The 22,617-nt window shown below is 39.1% G+C and overlaps 1 protein-coding gene across 1 annotated transcript in view; it reads right to left on the reverse strand.

The window, feature by feature from the left end:
• ADAMTS18 (ADAM metallopeptidase with thrombospondin type 1 motif 18) overlaps nucleotides 1-22,617 on the reverse strand; it is a 130,421-nt gene that overhangs the window by 37,975 nt on the left and 69,829 nt on the right. Inside the window, exons 7-16 of the mRNA XM_056526108.1 lie at nucleotides 16,478-16,637; nucleotides 10,513-10,618; nucleotides 9,313-9,450; nucleotides 7,134-7,287; nucleotides 5,803-5,898; nucleotides 5,475-5,623; nucleotides 5,209-5,381; nucleotides 4,126-4,256; nucleotides 3,145-3,268; nucleotides 1,371-1,615 (exon numbers count right to left, since the gene is read on the reverse strand). Of these exons, the coding sequence (XP_056382083.1) occupies nucleotides 1,371-1,615; nucleotides 3,145-3,268; nucleotides 4,126-4,256; nucleotides 5,209-5,381; nucleotides 5,475-5,623; nucleotides 5,803-5,898; nucleotides 7,134-7,287; nucleotides 9,313-9,450; nucleotides 10,513-10,618; nucleotides 16,478-16,637 (1,476 nt within the window). The remainder of the gene's footprint in view (nucleotides 1-1,370; nucleotides 1,616-3,144; nucleotides 3,269-4,125; nucleotides 4,257-5,208; nucleotides 5,382-5,474; nucleotides 5,624-5,802; nucleotides 5,899-7,133; nucleotides 7,288-9,312; nucleotides 9,451-10,512; nucleotides 10,619-16,477; nucleotides 16,638-22,617) is intronic.

Consider the following 22,617-nt stretch of genomic DNA (forward strand, 5'->3'; position numbering starts at 1 on the left):
AAATTCATAAAAATGTTGTTATAAAAAAAAATGTTAATACATTTTTGCCCATCCCTGCTGCTTCCTTTTTTTTTTTTTTTGTACACAAAAATGCTATTTCCACTCAAATGCAAAAACGCCAGAATAATTGTCAGATGCAGGAAATTGCACTGGTGTTTTTTCTGGTGTTTTTTTCAGTGAAAAAATGCCGGAAATAAATAAAAGTGGAATCCATGCCTTAGAAGCAGGATATACATGATCTGAAAGCGGGGTAGAAAATGATCTAGGTGCAGATCTGTGCAAAATTTCTCATGGCCACTTCGACAATATGATAAATTTGAAGCAGCACCACCAAAAAAAAAAAAAAAAACACATCTAGAGAAACCACAAAAATGATCGAGCCAAGACCATTATTGATAAATCTCCCCCAATGTGTCTTTTATTCTCACAATTTTGTTCTGTATACACAATGGTATCTAACCTTCATGCTGGTAGGTCAATGGGTTTTCTGCTGAACTGCTCTACAGTAAAGCAAAATTCTGAGACACAATGATGTTATAATGAAACTTACAGATATCACCAGAAACCTATTAACAACACATCTCATTCATTTTTTCCCTGGCGGGACCCAGTCGGGCTAGATTAGCATAACACATTTATATTAGGTCAAATATGTCTGGCTTCTAGTAGCTTTGATCTGAAGCAAACCACACATAGCCTGTCTAAAGATATCTGGTAGCCAAATCCATGACTCATATGTTCAACATCCACAGGTCACTGGGAAAACATCTCTAAACCCATATAGTGTTGACCTCAAATTAATAGTTGGGATCACTTGGCAGATTTCTTGATATGAATATTTAGAGTTGCGCACATGCTAATAAAGTTGGCTTACATGCTTGTTTTTTACTAGAGTAATAGAATTCAGACGAGATATAGCCTGGATACATTTAAAGGTTAGTGTAGATTTATGATAGATCAAATGGAATTGAAGTGTCCCTGTCATTTACCAAACCTTTTGACATGTAACAAAGACATTTCAAAAGTTTTCATTGGTCAGGGTCTCAGTGTTTAGACCACCACCAAGCACTACAACGAGCAAGAAGAAGTGTGCACTGCTAAAAGGATAGGAATGAAAATATGGACATACTGTGAATGGACATAGTTTGGACAGATTAAGGTGAAGCTTAGTTGTTCCTTGCTTTAGAAACATAGTATGGCTTAGTACTCTATTGTCTATATGCTGTATATAATCAAGTCTCATGGACCTAGGACTGCAACAGCCCCTTTATGACAATTTTTAACAATGGGTAACTTTACTTATATTGATTAGATTATGTGTTTAGAATAATCAGTATGGAACTATTAAAGACAAGTAAAAAGAATCTTACTTCCAAAACCAAAGTCTCGTTGGTTGGTCCAGCTGCATACAGACTTTCTGGTTGCTGTGTTGATCTTTGATAATGAAAAGTGGTTCCAGCAAATAAGAACTTTCCAGGCCAGTCAATAGTCCATTCTCCAGTCAAATAGTACTTTCTATTGAGGTTTCTCACAGCAAGATAGCTGGTGGAATATCGGAGCTCTCGGAAACTAATACTTCTTGCACCCGCTGGAACAGTGACAATAGAATAGTAGTCTACACAAGAGGGGAGATGAGAAGGCTCTATTAGTTTTACCAAGATTGGAAGGGACTCTTCACCTACTTTCTTCCAAAAAATAGTGCACAACTGTTTTCAGGTGATGTTTCACTTTATTGGAGCTGAGCTACTTTACCATATAAAACCTGTCAATAGGTGTTGCACTGTTTCTGGAAGAAGGCACTCGTGTTTTTATAACCCTAAACAATTCTTTTAATTCACCTATAGATATGACAGTACTAAAAACATTGTGCCAAATAAGAGATTGCAAAGTTGACTGGCTGTCCAGTCCCCTCTTCATTTTTTCTGTCTACATGGAATCTGTAGGTTGTGATAAAGTTTTGACATTCTTTTTAGTAACTAATAACTTTGGAATGAACATAGAGATTCTTCCCAGACAGGTAACTACTTAAATCTGCTTATCTATATTTTAAGGAGTTTACTATTGCAATAGACATCAGCTGAGCTGCTGGAGAATAGCTAAGGGAAGGAGTTGCTGTAAACTGAGTTAAGAAGTTGTTCCTCTTAAAAGAACCCCAAGTCAGTCAAGAAGTGTTCATTTAGGTAAGACTTGCCTTGTTTAGCTCCCTTTTTAACTGCAGAAACGGTGGGGCTGCAATCCAAAGCCTAAACTCTTCCATCAAAGGTAAGTGTGGAGTCTGCTCACAAAAAAAAAGGTGTCTGAGCACAATAGAGACTAGGATGGATATTATATGGCAGCTTAGGTCGATTGGGATAAAGCAAAAGCTAGGCTCCTTCTAAATAAATAACTGGGGCAAAGAAGCTGTTGAAACGACAGTGTAGAAGTGAATCCGCTGAACCTCTGTGGATGATGGCTTGGGCCGTACCAGGGAGCAGAGTCTAAGGTGCTGCTGGTTTTCACCAGAGCCCTGCTCAAAGCTGGATGGACTTACTGTGGCAGGCGGCACCCAGGTCGCTACCCCTGATACCACTCATCCACACGTACTGCTGTAGGCGGGTGCGCACGTGCCTGCAGCAGGGAACAGTTGAGGGGACAGAGATGCAGAGAGGAGAGTGAGAGCCTTGCGATCACATGCGGGCACTTCCCACGATGTGAACGGCAGCAGAAGCAGCATGGGAGGACAGTGCCGGAGCACATTCGCAGCCAGCACGTCTGGCTGCAGCACTACTTGTGACAGCTGTGTTCAAATGTATCAAGGTCTACACTTTACACATTTATCTATCTAAATATTAAATGTTGGAATAAAACATACTACACCCATAAACAAAAAATACTGTTTAAAATGTAACTGTGGACTGTTTGGCAAAGTGATTTTGTATGCTCTTGAATCTAGGTACCAACTAATGTTTTTTTTGTGGTGCCACCTATGAGTCATATGACCTTGAAGGTGCATTATAGGAATACTACAATATCCTTGGAGTCATTAAAGCATTATTATATCTGCAATTTGTAGGAGCTAGGTAGACATACAAAGGAGTTTCAAGATTCCCATGTGGTTCTCGAGTGACTGGTTGAATTCTATTCTAGACCATTAGAAGTTCTTACCGTTAGTTTTGTATTCGTTCAGATACTGTCCTCTGTAAAACGTGCATGTAGAATTATCACCTTTACAGACCCCACAGGCATCCAAAGTTGCTTTTGATCCAAGAACATAATCACACCCTACAAGCTGGCACCGGAATATACAGAAATAAAATGTGTGTTAGGAGACCGAGTGTCGGAACGTATCATATCACAGGATGCAGAAAGATAATTTCTTCATGCTGTTTCCGAGCCAAAGTGAAATTAAAATCCATTCACATTTCTGCACAGTACATTTGGTAAGATGATATTTTACACCTCAACAGATAATAGAAACCTGAATGCAACCAATTAATTATGTATTTAGTTAAAGGCCGTTCTGCGGTTAATATGAACTACACATCATATATTCTGACACTTTACAGTAGTTTTATGTTTCAGAGTCAGATAAAATTGCTGTTTCATGAACTTGTGCTCTGATGCAATTGCATGGTTCAGCACTTTCTATATATCCAGCCATAGAGACTGCAGAAATTGGAAATTAAATCAAAATATACATTTACCAAATGACTCATCAACTGCAGGCACTTAGAAGTATAGTGGTGCAGAATGTCTTTAAAGGCGTTGTTGTCTCATTATGACAAACTTTATTTAAATATAGCCAACCCGGTCATCAGCTGATCTCTATGGGTACCGCTTTAGAAACCCATGAGGATCAGATGTTCTTGCTGGAGCACGCTACAGCCATACATTTTCCCTGAAGCAGAAAGGCGCTATTGCATGTCCCACTTATTCAAATCAAAGGCTAGCCATGTATGACAAGCTGGGCTCACCAGAACAAACTAAGGAAGGCTAGGTGTTTGTCGAAATGCAAATTGTGCAACCTTCTACAAAAGTCTTTTTTGGTCAATATTTAGGAAAGTTAAATATATGGTGTATGATTTTAAAGAACATGAGAAATGGTGCACTAGCTAGTAACAAGCTTTTCAATTACAAAGGTTTTACCTCACAATGGCCATCAATGCAAATATCAAGTCCATTCGGAGAGCATGGTGTCCCGTCTTTTACTTTGTTGGATAATGCAAAGAAAAAGTCAAAATCTTCAGCTGTACAGTACAGCTTGCAGATATTCTCCTCTGGAATATAAAAGACACTATGACTTATACACCTGCACTGAATATTAAAACTTTCATTTCAGCAGTTATAAATCAGATGGCCGAAGCCTGAGAACCTTGTTCATAGTCTATTGAGGCTTCTTCTTATATGAAAAGAATAACAATACAACACTTGCATAGCGCATCAATCAATGGAGATCTTTGTCTGGATAAGAATTATGTAACAAGCTCTAATACAATGATGGGCCCCTATTCCAGCAGAAGACAACCAAAATAGATGATGACTTTGGAGCCAATAACCTCCTACTAGGGTCTGTTTCTTATCAGTAAAAACACAACCTATTAGATCTTAGTGATACAATCTCTTTATGAAATAACAAGGAAGTTTATGAAACAAATCCATGTGCACTTATTTAAAATGTTGGACGCTTAAAACAACTTCCTCTGATGGGCATGTGGAACCCCAGTCCAAAGGTAAGAAGGAATAGGAGGGGTTAAGAGGGAAGAGCTTAAGTTATATACAAAACCAAGAAGAATCTACGGTTAGTTGAGGGGAAGATCAGAAGCAATGTCAGAAAATATTTTTAGGAAAATATTATTTTACGGTTGGTAAATATCCAGTAAGTGAATGTAATTATGCCTGGGATAAGCACATATGTATTAAAAGATAAAAATAAAAAGGTAAATAATATAGGAATAGACTAGATGGAAAGGTGGTCTTTTCTGCACTGTTTCTGCCACACTTCCATATTTCATGTTACATTTTTACTAAACTTGCAGCAGTTTTGGCACTGGTGGAGCAACTAAATGTCAAAAATATGTCAGTAAACTGTATTTTAAGTTGATGTCTTTAATTAGAAAGTTAACCAGAGTTAGATTCAATTTGATTGACCACTTACCAAAATTTACCATGACTATTATATTCTCAGTTTATTAAGAACATCAGTTATTTTTTTTCTACCTAGCACCTTACCTTCTACCTTTGTGTAGGGCTTCCATTTGTAGTACCACCCTCTGAATGGCTTGCTGTTGTATTCAGCACATTGCTGTGCGCGGAAGTCCAGAGTGTTTGGAGGACAAGCCTGAGTGTTACATATCTGATAAATACGGCTTGAGCCCTGGCAGTATTTCCCTCCATGCTGAGGTCTATAACATAATGAACACTGGGTTAATAAACCACTGCACAAACCAGTGACTAGTCATAGAATTCAACTGGACAAGGGAAAACTAGTCACTTACACTGGGTTATTGCAGAACCTCTCCTGAAACTTCACTCCGGCACCACAGTCTCTGGAACACTGGGACCAATCTGACCAATCTGACCATCCTCCATTAACTGGTCGTGGTCCATTGTCTCCAAATCTCACACACTGTCCCCTTCGGCACCACTAAGTTCAATCAAGTATAGAAAGTGACATTATAACCCATAAGATGTATATACATTTTATAACTAATGAACAAAATTTGCCCAAAACTGAGGTTTTGAATCTTTTCTAGCATGCAAGCCACTTTTTAACACAGCAGATGGTGCTGATCCACACAGCATAGTTACAGGAAAAAATCTTACCATATTTAAACCGCAGACTGTGCCCTCAGCAGCTGGCATGAACTTTGTCTCACACCTGTGGCCATATTTGTGGCACCACAAAGACTTGCATATATCCTACACAGAAAAGACATATCTGTGATATACAGCGTTTTACTTCCTTTTCTCAAGGTTTCGTGAGTACACGCAAATCCATATACAACCACTAATAATATCACCCTTAATTCAAATACTGTTCCCAAAACAGCACCACTGTAGGATTACACATCTAATTCTGTAGCATTCAATTTGCTAGCCTAAAATTTCCCAATTTGGAATGTATGTATTATTAATGACAACTCAATGGCAGTGAGTTTACCACCCACTATAGCTGTGATACACTGAAGTCAGGTTCATCCTATACTCTTATGTGTTGATCCAGAGGAAGGCAAAAAAAAAAACACGAGAACATGAGGCAGATGCCAATTGCACCATACCAGGGGGAAATTCATTCCTGACTCCAAATATGGCAATTAGAATAAATCTCTGGATAAACATTCTGTCCCTATAAATCTAGTATCCATAACCTGTAATAATATATTTTTAAAGAAATAGTAGAGTCAAGTCAGTATAATGTGGGGCCCTAGTAGTGACACAAGAGACACTAACAGATCAGTGATATGGGCAGGACATCCTGAGGCTGTCATGGGGGGGCTACCAACTGGCATTTTTCAGCAGGAAAACAAGGCTTTGCCAAATTACACCTCCTTGGTCTGCCTAGTTGACAGATTTATTGACAATTGAGCATTTCTGAGAAATAGCTGAAATGCCAGCTTGGCAACCAACGAATGTGCAGGATCCACAGGCCCAGCTGTAACATCTATGAGAAAATGTGTAGCAGTATGCCATATGCAATGTCTCAATGCTCAACCGTACCTCATCTTATATTCAGACTACAGGTGGCCCAAAAGAGTACTAGAGCCTCCTTTCATTAAATAGTTTTCCCTTAAATACTTATCCTATTGATCTAATATTGTAATCTAATATTGTAACCATATATAATGTATTATTATTACACATATTCTAATCAAGTTTTATTTGATTCCAACAACTTGGTACATTACTTTTTTGTCCCTAAGTGTATTTAGTTGTGAAAATACTAAGATAGAAACAGCAAGGGACAACCAAAAACATATTTAATGCTAATTCTAGCATATAATTTTGCGCCTCCTATTAGATCCATGGGGAAAATAATCACTGACATTCTCTATGCAGTATGATATACCAGAAGGCCAGAATTAGTCTAGGGATTACTGCGTAAGTAATGCTGAACAGCGTTGGCTATAGAACAGACATGATAAGAGCTCACGTACCTTTACAAAACTCAGGCTACACTGCTTTGCTTTTGGTCCAAATTGCCATTTACACTGAGTGTCAGCATCATAGATCTGTCCGGGCAGCTTCTCAGGATACTGGAAATGTCCTAATTGCTTTGGCTCATCAACAAGGCAGGAGGATTGAGCTGTGCTGTGATGGAATTCAGTGTGAATGATTTCCTCATAGACAACTGGTAACTGGTTTACACTCAGCTGAGTCATGCTTTATCAAATGACAATTTGGGGAAATTGATCCAATTTTATTCAAAGCAGATGGGTTTGCAATAGAAATTCTGTGCATCACTGTATATCACTGTCTTAAACTCCATATATATAAGTTCTAACATCCAGCTGAATGTACATTCATTTACTGTTACTGCAGCAAATGTAAAAGAAAATACAGAAAACAACATTCAATATAACTTTTCTTTTCTTTGTCCTTGTGACTAAAACTTGTAACTTGCGAAAGTATTCCAGCCATTACCATGTATCACCTTTCCACAGGATACTGTAGATCAATTGGGATCTAATCAATGTAAGCCCTTTATTATCAGCAAGATGGGCATTGAGAGGAGGAAAGGATAGAGTTTAAAGGGGTACTCTTCCCCTCGACATCTTATCCCCTAACCAAAGGATCATGAAGGGGACATGACGTCACGCCTAAACACAGCCTAAACTATCCTTTGGATAGGGGATCAGATGTCTAGGGGTGGAGTACTACTTTAAGTATGTCCAGGTCTGCTAGTTACAAATCTTTGGTAAGTACAGAAAATGCAGAGTAAGCATGCCCAACTTTTTGCTTGTCACCTTCCTTGATCGGCCTTTGATCTATACAACTTCCACTTATTGTATCATCTATTTTGATGAAAAGTTAAATATATATATTTATGTTTAGAATACACGATAATGGTCACTTTGGGATAAGAACTTCAATAATAATTATTATATAAAGTGCAACTAAAGGGGTGTTTCAATTCCAAATTAACTTGTACCATGTCACTGAAACCCGTGTTCATGAGGCTGTGGTGGAACTTGAAGCATGAGTGGCACATAAAGAGTGGGTGAAGCTTTAAGTGTGGGCGGGGCTAGGGGAGAAAGTCATGTGTCCCCTTGGACTGTATCACCCCAAGAGGAAGAGTAACTCCTGGGGCTGCCCTACTGCTAAAGATAGAAACTACTATCATCCAGGGATTCTTATGGGACTGCGCTGCTAGGTGGCTAGGAGCTGTTATGGGTGAAACACTAACAAATGTTGGAAAGGACTATATCCAGGAATTATGGGAATGGATGATCAGTTTGCATGACGGCCACACCAGAGAGCTAGATAGCGGCTAGCCACTGCAGAGACCTAGCACAAGCTTGCTATGGGACAAGCTCTGGATAACTGATGCAATTGCAATGCCAAAAAAGCCAAAAAGGCCACAACATGGATAGCTAAATAGTTGATAAGGTTGAAAAAAGACCAGAGTTTATCAAGTTTATCATATAACCCTACTGTGTTAAACTAGACAAAGGCAGAAAAAAAACCATGAGGCTGATGCTAATTGCCCCATACCAGGGGGGGGGGGGGGGATTTCATTCCTGACTCCAAATATGAGAATCATATCAGACTCAATCCTTGGATCAACACCCTGTCTCCAGAAATCTAGTATCCATAAGTAAGCCGAAAGTAGAAGAGGAACTGACAGATAAATTCATCTAAAGTTAGGGAAAAACAAGACACATTTTGTTACTATGCTGGCCTGGAACTACAATACTAGAAAACATATGGTTGGAAGGGTCATGGGATCTTATTATATTCATGCCAACATCTACACAGCCCAGTGTTCCAAGATGTTTTAACATGCAGAGAAATTCTGCTAAGTTGTTAACAGGAAACAAAGTAAAATAGAAGGTGTTGGTTAACAGCAACACCTGGAGAGAGAAGCAAAAGGTCATTTTTTTCTGAATTGTTAAATTTTCAGAAAACACGATAAACATCTGGTCTGCTCTTCTTCAGCAGTAACATGATGCAGACTTGGGACTGGCTTTGACAGATGTGACAGATATGGGAACTAATAAAGTTGCCAGTTACAATATGTCCTACCGGAATTCATGGGAGCTTTATTATTTCATGTAAAATGCAAATAAGCAACACACGGATTGAAAGAAATACATAAACTAAGTTTATCCTTACCTGAGGAACTCCTTCAGATACTGTCTACTGCAGGCTGACCAGGAGAACACACCATTGTTTCCAGACAAAGTGGGGGACATGATGTTACCCTCAGCCTTTCTGCAAGGATTCCCTTCTCCGTCATGTACCATTCCAAAGCTTGGGAAAAAAAATTACTTTTTAATTTTTCTAACATAACATTTATTGAGCATGCATAGTTACATTAAAATTGATTTTATCTTTTTTTTTTTTTTTTTTTTTAAATCTATCCGAGATTAGGTTTTAATAAACTGGTATTTTAACCTTGATTTCGCCTTGATTTACTAAGAGTGTTGTGTAGTTTTTTTTTGTGAGTTTTATTTCCCATAAATTTTTTTACACAGCATTTGCTACCCCTTTTAAGTACACACACACCTTTTCCAGGCGACCACCCCCCTTTTTAAGGTTTTCTCAGTAAAATGGAGAGTTGGTCAGGTTTTTTCAGAATTCTGGCACAAATTCTGGTGCAGACAGAATTTTTGGCGCAATGCGCCAGAATCTGGCAAGCAACCTGACAAAACATGTTAGGTTTACAATAGTAAATCAGGGCCAATGTTTTGGATATAGACAGTGGACAAATTTACTATTGCACATGTGCCAGAATAGTGGAGCAATTTGTGTAACAAAAAAAGGTTACACAAATGACTTGTGCACATTTATTAAATACTATAGACCCTTTTTAGACACTTTTAAACCTTATTCAATATTCAATAATAAGTCACTGTGGCTTATTGGAAAAGGGGTACAACCTCTTAGGCCCAAGGTTCTGGTGTAAAGTAAGGTAATAGCTGTTGACTTAGACTAGTCAGTATGAATCCATGAATTTATCACTGTCTGTGTACATCAAGTTCTTTTTATCGCACAATTTGCCAGGGCATACATCATGTGTACTTTAAAGGGGTTCTCGTGTCAAGAAAACCCCTTAAAATTGCCCCCTTGAAAAAAATTCCCAGTGATTTCCTGATCGACATGGATCCAGCCATCTGCCATGGAATAGATTTCTGAAATTATTACCATTCCCTTATGACTGGCCAGCACCTTTGATGTGCCACTGTAAGACATTATGCTACATTGAAAGCTAGTGTTACCATAATTGACCATATTATAGAACATGATGTGATTAATAAGGTTATGAGCAGTTCTATACATGCACAAAAAGTTATGTATAAGTAATATACTTACTTATGACCAGACTCATGAGCAATGGTAAAAGCCAGGCCTAAACCTGTGTCTTCATTGATGGTGCAGCTGCGAAATTTGCTGCACATACCATTAATTGGTGCAAAACCTGATGGATACAAATACAGAAATGCAATCAGTCTTCTAAATGATGTTTTATCTACCAAAGTAGTACTTTAAAAAATCATATTTTATGTTCATGTAGTAAAACATCCAGAATGTAACTTAAATTAAATTATACATCCACCTACACAACCCCATTTTATATATTTTTAGTGCATCTAAAGTAAAAGATCAACAATCTGTGCAATTGGTTTTGAAACAATAAAAAAAAACATTTTAATACAACTTCCATTAGATCCATGGGATATAACATTAAACAGAAACCCAGTGTGGTCTGATCATTTACCCTTACATACTTTTGGAATATATGGATAGAAACAAATATAAAAAGAACCAGCGCTCAGAGAAGGAGATATTGGCAATGATATTCCAGATAAAATTATAGATCAGGGAAGGGGTTAACTTACTTCACTGAGGGGGGGGGGGGGGGGGTGTAGGATCCTGCCTCACACACTTACCCCCCTCCAAGAAAACTCGTAAAGAATAGCCAAAAGGATTCCTTTCATTTCATAGGATTTAATTGCAACGTGTTTCGGAGGTCATACATATAGCCTCCTTCTTCAGCCATACAGTACATACACAATGAACGATTTTTATACTCACAAACACTGTTCGGAAGGATGAAGGCGTCCAATCCAGATGCATGGCAGGTTGTTCCTCTTCCGGTGAGAACCTTCAGGCCACATGATCCCAGCCGGACCACATGATCAATCGTCACACGGTACCAGCATCAGGCACATGTCACCCGCAGTCATCACCCGGAGGCCGACACTGTCAGTGTTGACCTCCGACCACGTGATCAGTTCAGGCCACATGATCGGACACAATTCGGCGACATGCGCGGCATCCGCGCGACCCACCAAGAAGCGCACAGATACGCCGCACATGCACTCATTAATCAGAGGACGCCATGCGCTCCACCATGGAATGCACCGCCATCATGATCTCAATCCCCAAAGACCCGCGCCTGCGCGATGACAGTGCATCCCATACTGGAACGCACATTGACATTGCGCCTGCGCAGATCAAATAGGTACGGTGTTGATTTCATTATAGATAATAAAACAATATTCATATCTCATGGGTCCATACATCCACCAGACATTCTACGATTCAATATAATATATTAGCAACAATTCACTTTAAAAAATACACTTTAAAAAATACATAGAATATTACATAAAAGTACATAAAATTAAGAGACAATAATTGATATATAAAAAATTATATATATAAAAGTATAAATAAATACTCATAAAATTAACGTAAAATTCATTAATATACATGCTCTAAAGACTCATTAAAGGGGTACTCCGCCCCTAGACATCTTATCCCCTATCCAAAGGATAGGGGATAAGATGTCAGATCGCCACGGTCCCCGAGATCCCCGTTGCGGCACCCTGATATCATTACAGCACAGAGCGAGTTCGCTCTGTGCATAATGACGGGCGATACAGAGGACGGAGCAGTGTGACGTCATGGCTCCGCCCCTCATGATATCATGGCCCGTCCCCTTAATGCAAGTCTATGGGAGGTGGCGTGACGACTGCCACGCCCCCTCCCATAGACTTCTATTGACATCGCGCACATTGACATCGCGCCTGCGCAGATCAAATAGGTACGGTGTTGATTTCATTATAGATAATAAAACAATATTCATCTCTCATGGGTCCATACATCCACCAGACATTCTACGATTCAATATAATATATTAGCAACAATTCACTTTAAAAAATACATAGAATATTACATAAAAGTACATAAAATTAAGAGACAATAATTGATATGTAGAAAAAATTATATATATATATTTATATTTATATATATATATATTTATATTTATAAAACGTAACGTAAAATTCATTAATATACATGCTCTAAAGACTCATTAAGCCCCTGTGGTAACAACGTATTTAACTTAAAAATCCAGAACATTTCCTTATTACATAATAATTTAAAATTCATATTGGGTATCCTCTCCAGGGGTGTTACTCTCATCAAAGTGGGGACCCTGTTATGATGAGTATTAAAATGTATTGATACACTATGGAGATTAAAACCATGACGTAACTGTTCTTCGGACTCGGAATGCATATCTCAAATTAAAATATTGGAAAAGAGATTTGCAGATAAGGGATATCCGTAACAATTAATAAATAAAGCGCGGGAGAGAACTATTACCCTTAGACAAGAGGACTGTTTAGGGTCCAAATATGGTAAGAAGGAGAATGAAATTCTAACCCTGTCAACTGAGAACCAAGACGAACAGGAGAGATTGGATTTGGCCTTCTTGAAGAGGTACAATGACTCCCATGGTTTAATTAAAAGGATCCTTTAAAAAAATTGGGAATTGATAAAACAAGATCCCATCATAGGGGGGTTAGCCCTGTCTAAACCGAAATGTATCTTTAGAAGAAGTAAGACCTTAAAAAATTTAATTGCACCATCAATACCCCTAAAACAACAAAAAAGTAATTTTGATGTCAAGAAAAAGGTGGGCACCCTCTTTGGAGGAGAAGCAATTAAAGGAGTCTTTAAATGCGGCCTAAACAAATGCAAATGCTGTAGTATTATTACACATAGGAGAACAGAAATTAATGTAGCAGATTCTACTAGATCGATTTACATTAAGGAATATTTCAATTGTAGTAGTTCCCATGTAGTGTACTTATTAGAATGTCCTTGTGACCTAAAGTACATTGGTAGAACCACAAATTGTTTGAGGCTACGTATTAATAAACATAGATACAATATATATCATGGTTTTAATCTCCATAGTGTATCAAGACATTTTAATACTCATCATAACAGGGACCCCACTTTGATGAGAGTGACACCCCTGGAGAGGATACCCAATATGAATTTTAAATTATTATATAATAAGGAAATGTTCTGGATTTTTAAGTTAAATACGTTGTTACCACAGGGGCTTAAAGGGGTACTCCGCCCCTAGACATCTTATCCCCTATCCAAAGGATAGGGGATAAGATGTCAGATCACCGCGGTCCTGCTGCTGGGGAGCCCCGGGATCCCCGCTCCGGCCCGCAATACAGGGGCCTGAGCATCGTTACGTCCCCCTCCCATAGACTTGCATTAAGGGGACGGGCCGTGATGTCATGAGGGGCGGAGCCATGACATCACGCTGCTCCGTCCCCTGTATCGCCCGTCATTACGCACAGAGCGAACTCGCTCTGTGCTGTAATGATAGCAGGGTGCCGCAGTGGGGATAAGGGGATAGGGGATAAGATGTCTAGGGGCGGAGTACCCCTTTAATGAGTCTTTAGAGCATGTATATTAATGAATTTTATGTTAATTTTATGAGTATTTATTTATACTCTTATATATATAATTTTTTCTGTATATCAATTATTGTCTCTTAATTTTATGTACTTTTATGCAATATTCTATGTATTTTTTAAAGTGCATTTTTTAAAGTGAATTGTTGCTAATATATTATATTAAATCGTAGAATGTCCGGTGGATGTATGGACCCATGAGAGATTAATATTGTTTTATTATCTATAATGAAATCAACACCGTACCTATTTGATCTGCGCAGGCGCGATGTCAATGTGCGTTCCAGTATAGGACGCACTGGCATCGTGCAAGCTCGGGTCTTTGCGGATTGAGATCATGATGGTGGTACGTTCCATTGGGGAGCGCATGGCATCTTCTGATTAATGAGTGCATGTGCGGCGTATCTGTGCGCTTCTTGGTGGGTCGCGCGGACGCCGCGCATGTGCCGAATTGTGTCCGATCATGTGGCCTGAACTGATCACGTGGTTGGAGGTCAACACTGACAGTGTCGGCTTCCGGGTGATGACTGCGGGTGACGTGTGCCTGACGCTGGTACCGCGTGACGATTGATCATGTGGTCCGGCTGGGATCACGTGGCCAGAAGGTTCTCACCGGAAGAGGAACAACCTGCCATGCATCTGGATTGGACGCCTTCATCCTTCCGGACAGTATTTGTAAGTATAAAAATCATTCATTGTGTATGTACTGTATGCCTGAAGAAGGAGGCTATATGTATGACCTCCGAAACGCGTTGCAATTAAATCCTATGAAATGAAAGGATTCCTTTTGGCTGTTCTTTACGAGTTTTCTTGGAGGGGGGTAAGTGTGTGAGACAGGATCCTACATTCCCCCCCAGTGAAGTAAGTTAACCCCTTCCCTGATCTATAATTTTATCTGGAATATCATTGCCAATATCTCCTTCTCTGAGCGCTGGTTCTTTTTAAATTTGTTTCTATCCATATATTGCCACGGATTCCAAACTGTGATTCCGGAATACCCTGCGCCCTTCCTTAAGGGATGTCCTTGTGACGGAGATTGGGATACTCTATATACGCTTGAAGGCGACCCTGGGTGTTGGTGGGGGAATACATATGTAGTGTGGCCCCCCACTCACACCGGGTGAGTAACATCTATCCTATAAACTTATACTTTGGGATTAGAGCGCCGCCATCTTTTTCTTATATACTGTATTTTCATACTTTTGGAATAAGTATAGGATAATATTGTATAAGGTCTATTTGTAGGTAGATGCATAGGAGATTTAAAAAACAAAAAATATGTCTTTTTGCAAAGCTGCTCTATTAAGCCTTTTTAAGAGGACCATTGTCTATTATTTTATAGACCCTGATTTCAAGGCTGTTTATATTGAGTTGCTATTAGGCCCTGATTTGCATACCAGCCTAATATTTGCAGGCCCTTGAGTCTAGATTTTACTCCCCTTTTTGAAATTGAAAAGTACCTGTCATTATGCAAAACTTTTGATATGTCCTAGAGACAGCAAAATAGCGTTCCACATTCACCCTCGTACCAATCTCCATCAGGCGTCAGCCGCAACTCCATTCTCCGTCATCTGAAACTCCCTCATCCCCCAGATGAAAAACCTTCCAGCCGTGTAGCAGAGCCAGTGTCAGCTCTATGCTAAACGGGTTCTGCTGTACATGTTATTCAGTGCCGGCTCTGCTATACAGACTCTGTAGAATATGTAGTGTCTGTAGTGCACGTGCAATTTTTACAGTTTCGACTCTGCTATACAATGCTGTGCAGCATTGGCTCTGCTATGCGGCATGACTTTGCGTCTGAGGGACAATCATCTGTGTTTTGGACAAGGGAGTTTCGGATGAGGGAGGAGTGAGTTGTAGTTGACGACTGACGGAGGATTGGTCGGAGGCGGGACACTGTTTAGCCTGATGGAGACGGAGTTGCGGCTGACGACTGATGGCGATTAGTGTTGCTCGCGAATATTCGCAATACGAATTTTATAGGCGAATATCGCATATTTGCGAATTCGCGAATATTCGGGAATATAGCGCTATATTTTCGTAATTACGAATATTCTTTTTTTTTTTTTTCCACAGTACACATCACAGTGATCACCCTTCTCTGCTTCCAGCTTGTGTGGTGTAAAGAAGGCTCTAATACTACTGTGTGCAAATTTTTCTTATGCTAATTTTGTATATGCAAATTTTTGCATATGTTATTTTCGCATATGCGAATATTCGCATATGCGAAAATAAAACGAGAATATTACGAATATGCAAATATTTGCGAATATATGATGAATATTCGTCCATATATTTGCGAATATTCGCAAATTCGAATATGTCCTATGCCGCTCAACACTAATGGCGATTAGTCCAAGGTAGGAGGCAGGACGCTGTTTCGTCTGACGCAGGACGGAGTTACGGCTGATGACTGACGTTGGGATATAAAGGGATATAAAACAGTTTTTTTTATTTATTTTTTAAACTGACCACAAAGTAATAGGCCACTAAAACTGAATATAAGATAACATTTCATATTTGTTCCTAATTCTCTGAAGAACATGTACCTAAAGTATCACAAGGTTCATTTTTCCAAGAACAGATATCCAGTCCTGTCAACAATATGGCGTGGTCATGTCTTTTCCCATTTTTTCCTATGATAGCAGATTGCCATTGACAGAAATTATTTAAGGATTGATCGGCATGGTGAGTGATCTTGAGTCCCGCCTGCAAAAAAAAAACGAAGAATGTATTCAATGAATTAGGAGAGAGGAGAATAATAGCAACAGTAACTCATTTGCTCCAACACCACCCCAAAATAATACTGTACAGGACAGTCAAACCTCTTTCAAATTTAGTAAATGTTATTTGCATCATTTTTTAATATATTCCTATATTTCCTACAAATTATATCACTTCATTATGTTCTTCACTTTGTGAAAAAGACCCCAAGTCATTGGTCTGTAACTTTTGGTACTCCATCTCAAGAGTATTTATTAGAAATGAAGTGGCATCGTTCCTAATTAAAAAATGATGCAAATAACATTTACTAAATTTGATAGAGGTTTGACTGTGGGCACCCACACTGACAGCAATAAGTATTAAAGGGTACGGAGGTCCTCCATTCTTGCAGAGGGCTGATGTAGGCTATGCTGTAGTTCTATGTAATGATAGCATGGATATACATAGCACAGTCATATAAGCCCACAGGAGAGATGAAACAGTGAGAGCACACCCCCTCCCATAGACATAAATGGCGTGGCATGACGTCACGTCCCCAGTCCCGGAAACCCGGAGGTTTCCGAAACTGGAAACGCAGCTCCCGCATAGAATGTGAGTGCTGCAGGGAGATCGCAGGGGGTCCCAGCAGTGGGCAACCCGCAATTAGACATCTTATCCCCTATCCTTTGGATAGGAGATAAAAAATTTTGACCAGAATACCCCTTTAAGAGATATGGAGCTACTGTTCTTTTAGTTAATGGGAAGGGATGTTTTTAATGGAGGAATGGAAAGGTGAATGCACTGGAGATCGCAGCGCTGCGCGAGTCGTCGCGAGTCGTCAAAAATACTAATGATGATGGCCCAGATAGACACAGCGGACTGAAATCACAAGCGAGAAGAGGAAGTTCTGCTTAGTGTAGAGCGTGAAGTGGACGAGTGATGTATATATGGATGTAGTAGACAAGTGATGGATGTGTGGATGGTACATTATGAACAGGGCAATAGAAAAGGAAGAGCAAGCAATGCTATTGATATGGTAAAGAGGCACATATTGGATATACGGGTAAATAAATTTACATGGATTTAATATAAGGGGATATCATAGGTAGCCCCATATAGGGGATTACATATGTAGATCGAATATAGTGTAGGGTTATAGAATAAGAGAAATAAGATCAAACATAAGTTAGACATACAGTCATGGCCATAAATGTTGCCACCCCTGAATTTTTTCAAAAAAATGAAGTATTTCTCACAGAAAAGGATAACACATGTTTTGCTATACACATGTTTATTCCCTTTGTGTGTATTGAACCTAGCCAAAAAAGAGAGGAAAAAAAGCAAATTGGACACAAACTCCAAAAATAGGCTTGGCAAAATTATTGGCACCCATAATTTAATATTTGGTTGCACACCCTTTGGAAAAAAAAAAACTAAAATCAGCCGCTATAACCATCAATAAGCTTCTTACTGCTCTCAGCCGGAATGTCGGACCACTCTTCCCTTGCAAACTGCTACAGGTCTCTCTTATTGGAAGGGCGCCTTTTCCCAACAGCAATTTTAAGATCTCTCCACAGGTGTTCAATGGGATTTAGATCTGGACTCATTGCTGGCCACTTCAGAACTCTCCAGCGCATTGTTGCCATCCATTTCTAGGTGCTTTTTGATGTATGTTTGGGGTCATTGTCCTGCTGGAAGACCCAAGATCTCGGACACACACCCAGCTTTCTGATACTGGGCTGTACAGTGCGACCCAAAATACGTTGGTAATCCTCAGATTTTATGATGCCTTGTACACATTCAAAGCACCCAGTGCCAGAGGCAGCAAAACAACCACAAAACATCATTGAACCTCCACCATATTTCACTGTAGGTACTGTGTTCTTTTCTTTGTAGGCCTCATTCCATTTTTGGTAAACAGTAGAATGATGTGCTTTACCAAAAAGCTCTATCTTGGTCTCATCTGTCCACAAGATGTTTTCCCAGAAGGATTTTGACTTATTCAAGTTCATTTTGGCAAAATGTAGTCTTGCTTTTTTATGTCTCTGTGTCAGCAGTGGGGTCCTCCTAGGTCTCCTGCCATAGTGTTTCATTTTATTTAAATGTTGATGGATAGTTTGCGTTGATACTGATGCTTCCTGAGCCTGCAGGACAGCTTGAATATCTATGGAACTTGTTTGGGGTTGCTTATTTACAATCCGGACTATCCTGCGTTTACACCTTTCATCAATATTTCTCTTCCGTCCATGCCCAGGTAGATTAGCTACAGTGCCATGGGTTGCAAACTTATTGATAATGTTGCGCTCTGTGGACAAAGGCAAATCTAGATCTCTGGAGAGGGACTTGTAACCTTGAGATTGTTGATATTTTTCCACAATTTTGGTTCTGAAGTCCTCAGACAGTTCTCTTCTCCTCTTTCTATTGTCCATGCTTAGTGTGGCACACACAGACACACAATGCCAAGACTGCACAAAGACACACAATGCAAAGACTTGTCTCCTTTTTATCTGCTTTCAGGTGTGATTTTTATATTGCCCACACCTGTAACTTGCCCCAGGTGAGTTTAACCTCTTAAGGACCACAGGTTTTTCCGTTTTTGCACTTCCGTTTTTTCCTCCTCACCTTTTAAAAATCATAACCCTTTCAATTTTGCACCTAAAAATCCATATTATGGCTTATTTTTTGCGCCACCAATTCTACTTTTCAGTGACATCAGTCATTTTACCCAAAAATCTACGGCGAAAAGGGATTAAAAATCATTGTGCGACGAAATTGAAGAAAAAACGCCATTTTGTAAATTTTGGGGGCTTCCGTTTCTACGCAGTACATTTTTCGGTAAAAATTACACCTGATATTTATTCTGTAGGTCCATTCAATTAAAATGATACCCTACTTATATTGGTTTGATTTTGATGTACTTCTGTAAAAAAATCATAACTACATGCAGAAAAATGTATACGTTTAAAATTGTCATTTTCTGACCCCTATAACTTTTTTATTTTACTACTTATGGGGCAGTATGAGGGCTCATTATTTGCACCGTGATCTAAAGTTTTTAGCGGTACCATTTTTATATTGATTGGACTTTTTGATCGCTTTTTATTAATTTTTTCATGATATAAAAAGTGACCAAAAATACATTATTTTGGACTTTGGAATTTTTTTGCGCTTACACCATTGACCGTGCAGTTTAATTAATTATATATTTTTATAGTTCAGACATTTTCGCACGCGGCAATACCACACATGTTTATAAATATTTTTATTTACATGGGTTTTTTTTATGGGAAAAGGGGGTGATTCAAACTTTTATTAGGGAAAGGGTTAAATGACATTTATTAAATTTATTTTTTTACACTTTTTTTTGCAGCATTATAGCTCCCATAGGGACCTATAACACTGCATACACTGATCTTATACCCTGTTCACTGCAAAGCCATAGCTTTGCATTGATCAGGGTTATCGGCGGTCGATTGCTCAAGCCTGCATCTCAGGCTTGGAGCAATCAATCGCTGAGGGGACACGCCGGAGGCAGGTAAGAGGACCTCTGCTCGTGTCCCAGCTGATCGCATTTTCACTGCGGTGGTCCTGATCAGCCCCACTGAACAGCTGGGCAACTTTCACTTTCGGTTTAGACGCGGCGTTCAACTTTGAACGCCGCGTCTAAAGGGTTAATAGTGTGCGGCACTGCGATCGCTGCCGCGCGCTCTTAGCCCCGGGTCCCGGCTTCAGATACATGCCGGGACCGACCCGTTATGACCCGGGGTCACCGAGTGACCCCGCGTTATATCGCGGGAGCCGGCCAAGGACGTAAACATACGTCCTTGGTCGTTAAGGGGTTAAAGGAGCATAACATGCTTGAAACAATCTTATTTTTCCACAATTTTGAAAGGGTGCCAATAATTTTGTTCAGCCCATTTTTGGAGTTTGGTGTGACATTATGTCCAATTTGCTTTTTTTCTTCCCTTTTTTGGTTTAGTTCCAATACACACAAAGGGAATAAACGTGTATAGCAAAACATGTGTTACTGCAATCCTCTTCTGTTAGAAATACATCATTTTCTTGAAAAATTTCAGGGGTGCCAACATTTATGGCCATGACTGTATATAAAAGGGGCCATATTGACCGATAGGGACTGAGTATGCTAGACAAAGACAGGAGTATGACACGTATATATCAAATTTTTAACAGTTACTGAGATATGAAAAGGTTATGACATATATATACAGTATACATCATTTTTAACAGTTACTGAGATATGACATGAATATTTCACCATAGTATAAGGTACCAATGGAGGAGAAAATTTAATTATTGGGAGGTGTGGATACCTCACATACCCATTAACATATAATAAAAAGTATGTAATTAAAGTGAAAATACTTATGGTGTAAAAATAAGAATAAAAATAAAACATTCAAAAAATTGTGTTCAGCCTGTATTAATTGACTTCACTCTTCATAAAATATATAAAACCTACATGTCGGACTAGTTTTCTGCTAAGGGGGAGATGTGAAGTTGCATGTATTTCTCCTTTTGTCTTTCGGCATTGGATATTGGAACGGAGAATGGCATACTTAATCTGAAGGATTATAAGAGTGGATGTTGTGAGGAATAAAATTAGTGGATGATGTCCATAACTTCATTAAGACCATATGGCATCAGAGAATTCAATTTGTACATCCAGAAATATTCTCTACGCTGGAGTTTTTCGAAACGGTTTTGTTTGTCATTTGGTATGTGTTCCTGGGCTGAAAGGGTGAATGCTGAAAATTCGTTGTTGTGGAAAATTGCTGCATGTCTAGATACACTCTGTTTGGCAAAGCCTTTCTGAACATGGGATCTATTTTTATTCATTCTCAGACATAATTGTTGATTGGTACGACCCACACACAGTTTCCCGTTGCATTGAAGTTGATATATAACATATGAAGGGGAACAGTCCATCCTAGTCTTAATAGGCAACTGTTAAAAATGATATATATATATATATATATATATATATATACACGTGTCATAACCCTATCTTTGTCTAGCATACTCAGTCCCTATCGGTCAATGTGGCCCCTTTATTTAATATATGTCTAACTTATGTTTGTTCATATTTGTCTTTTTCTACAACCCTATTTTTACCATACACTATATACTATGATATCCCCTTATGTTACTGCCAAGTAAATAGATTCACCCGTATATCCAATATGTGCCTCTATACCATATCAATAGCATTGCTCGCTCTTCCTTTTCTATTGCCCCGTTCATAATGTACCATCCACACATCCATCACTTGTGTACTACATCCATGTATGCATCACTCGTCCACTTCACGTTCTACACTAAGCAGAACTTCCTCTTCTCGCTAGTGATTTTAGTCCGCAGTGTCTAGCCGGGCCATCATCATTACTATTTTTGCTGACTCGCTCATGCTCAGCAGCGGGAATGCCTCTCACTGCTGCATAGCGCAGCCACAGCACTGCGATCTCCAGCGCATTCACCTATTCCATTCCTCCATTAAAAGCATCCCTTCTCATTAATATAACTAAACTCCATATCTCTTAATTCATCCAGTGTTTGTATGTGCACGATTCTTTTTATTATTTCTAAGTTATTTCTATTTTACCTATGACATCCTTTTGTTTTTATTTTATCTATGACGTCATGCCACTTTGATTGGGGGGCGGAGTTAATGTGTTTGGCGCCACTTTTTGTATATATATATATATATATATATATATATATATATATATATGTTACCATTATTTTAGTTAAATACTATCAGTGCCTGTTCATCTGATGAAGAGGTTCCTAGACCTCGCAACGCGTTATGCTTTTGGCTAATAAAATTGACGTCTAAAGAACTTGTCCTGCCTGGTGGATCGCGCTGAAACAACCGGTATAATTCTCTACTGTACTACTTCATGTTGAACATCGGCCAGAGACCTCTATCACCGACACCGGGAAGCTGCACGACCACTTGATTTCCTTC

Source organism: Hyla sarda, chromosome 6 (genome assembly GCF_029499605.1).
Source record: "Hyla sarda isolate aHylSar1 chromosome 6, aHylSar1.hap1, whole genome shotgun sequence".
Classification (NCBI taxonomy): Eukaryota; Metazoa; Chordata; class Amphibia; order Anura; family Hylidae; genus Hyla; species Hyla sarda.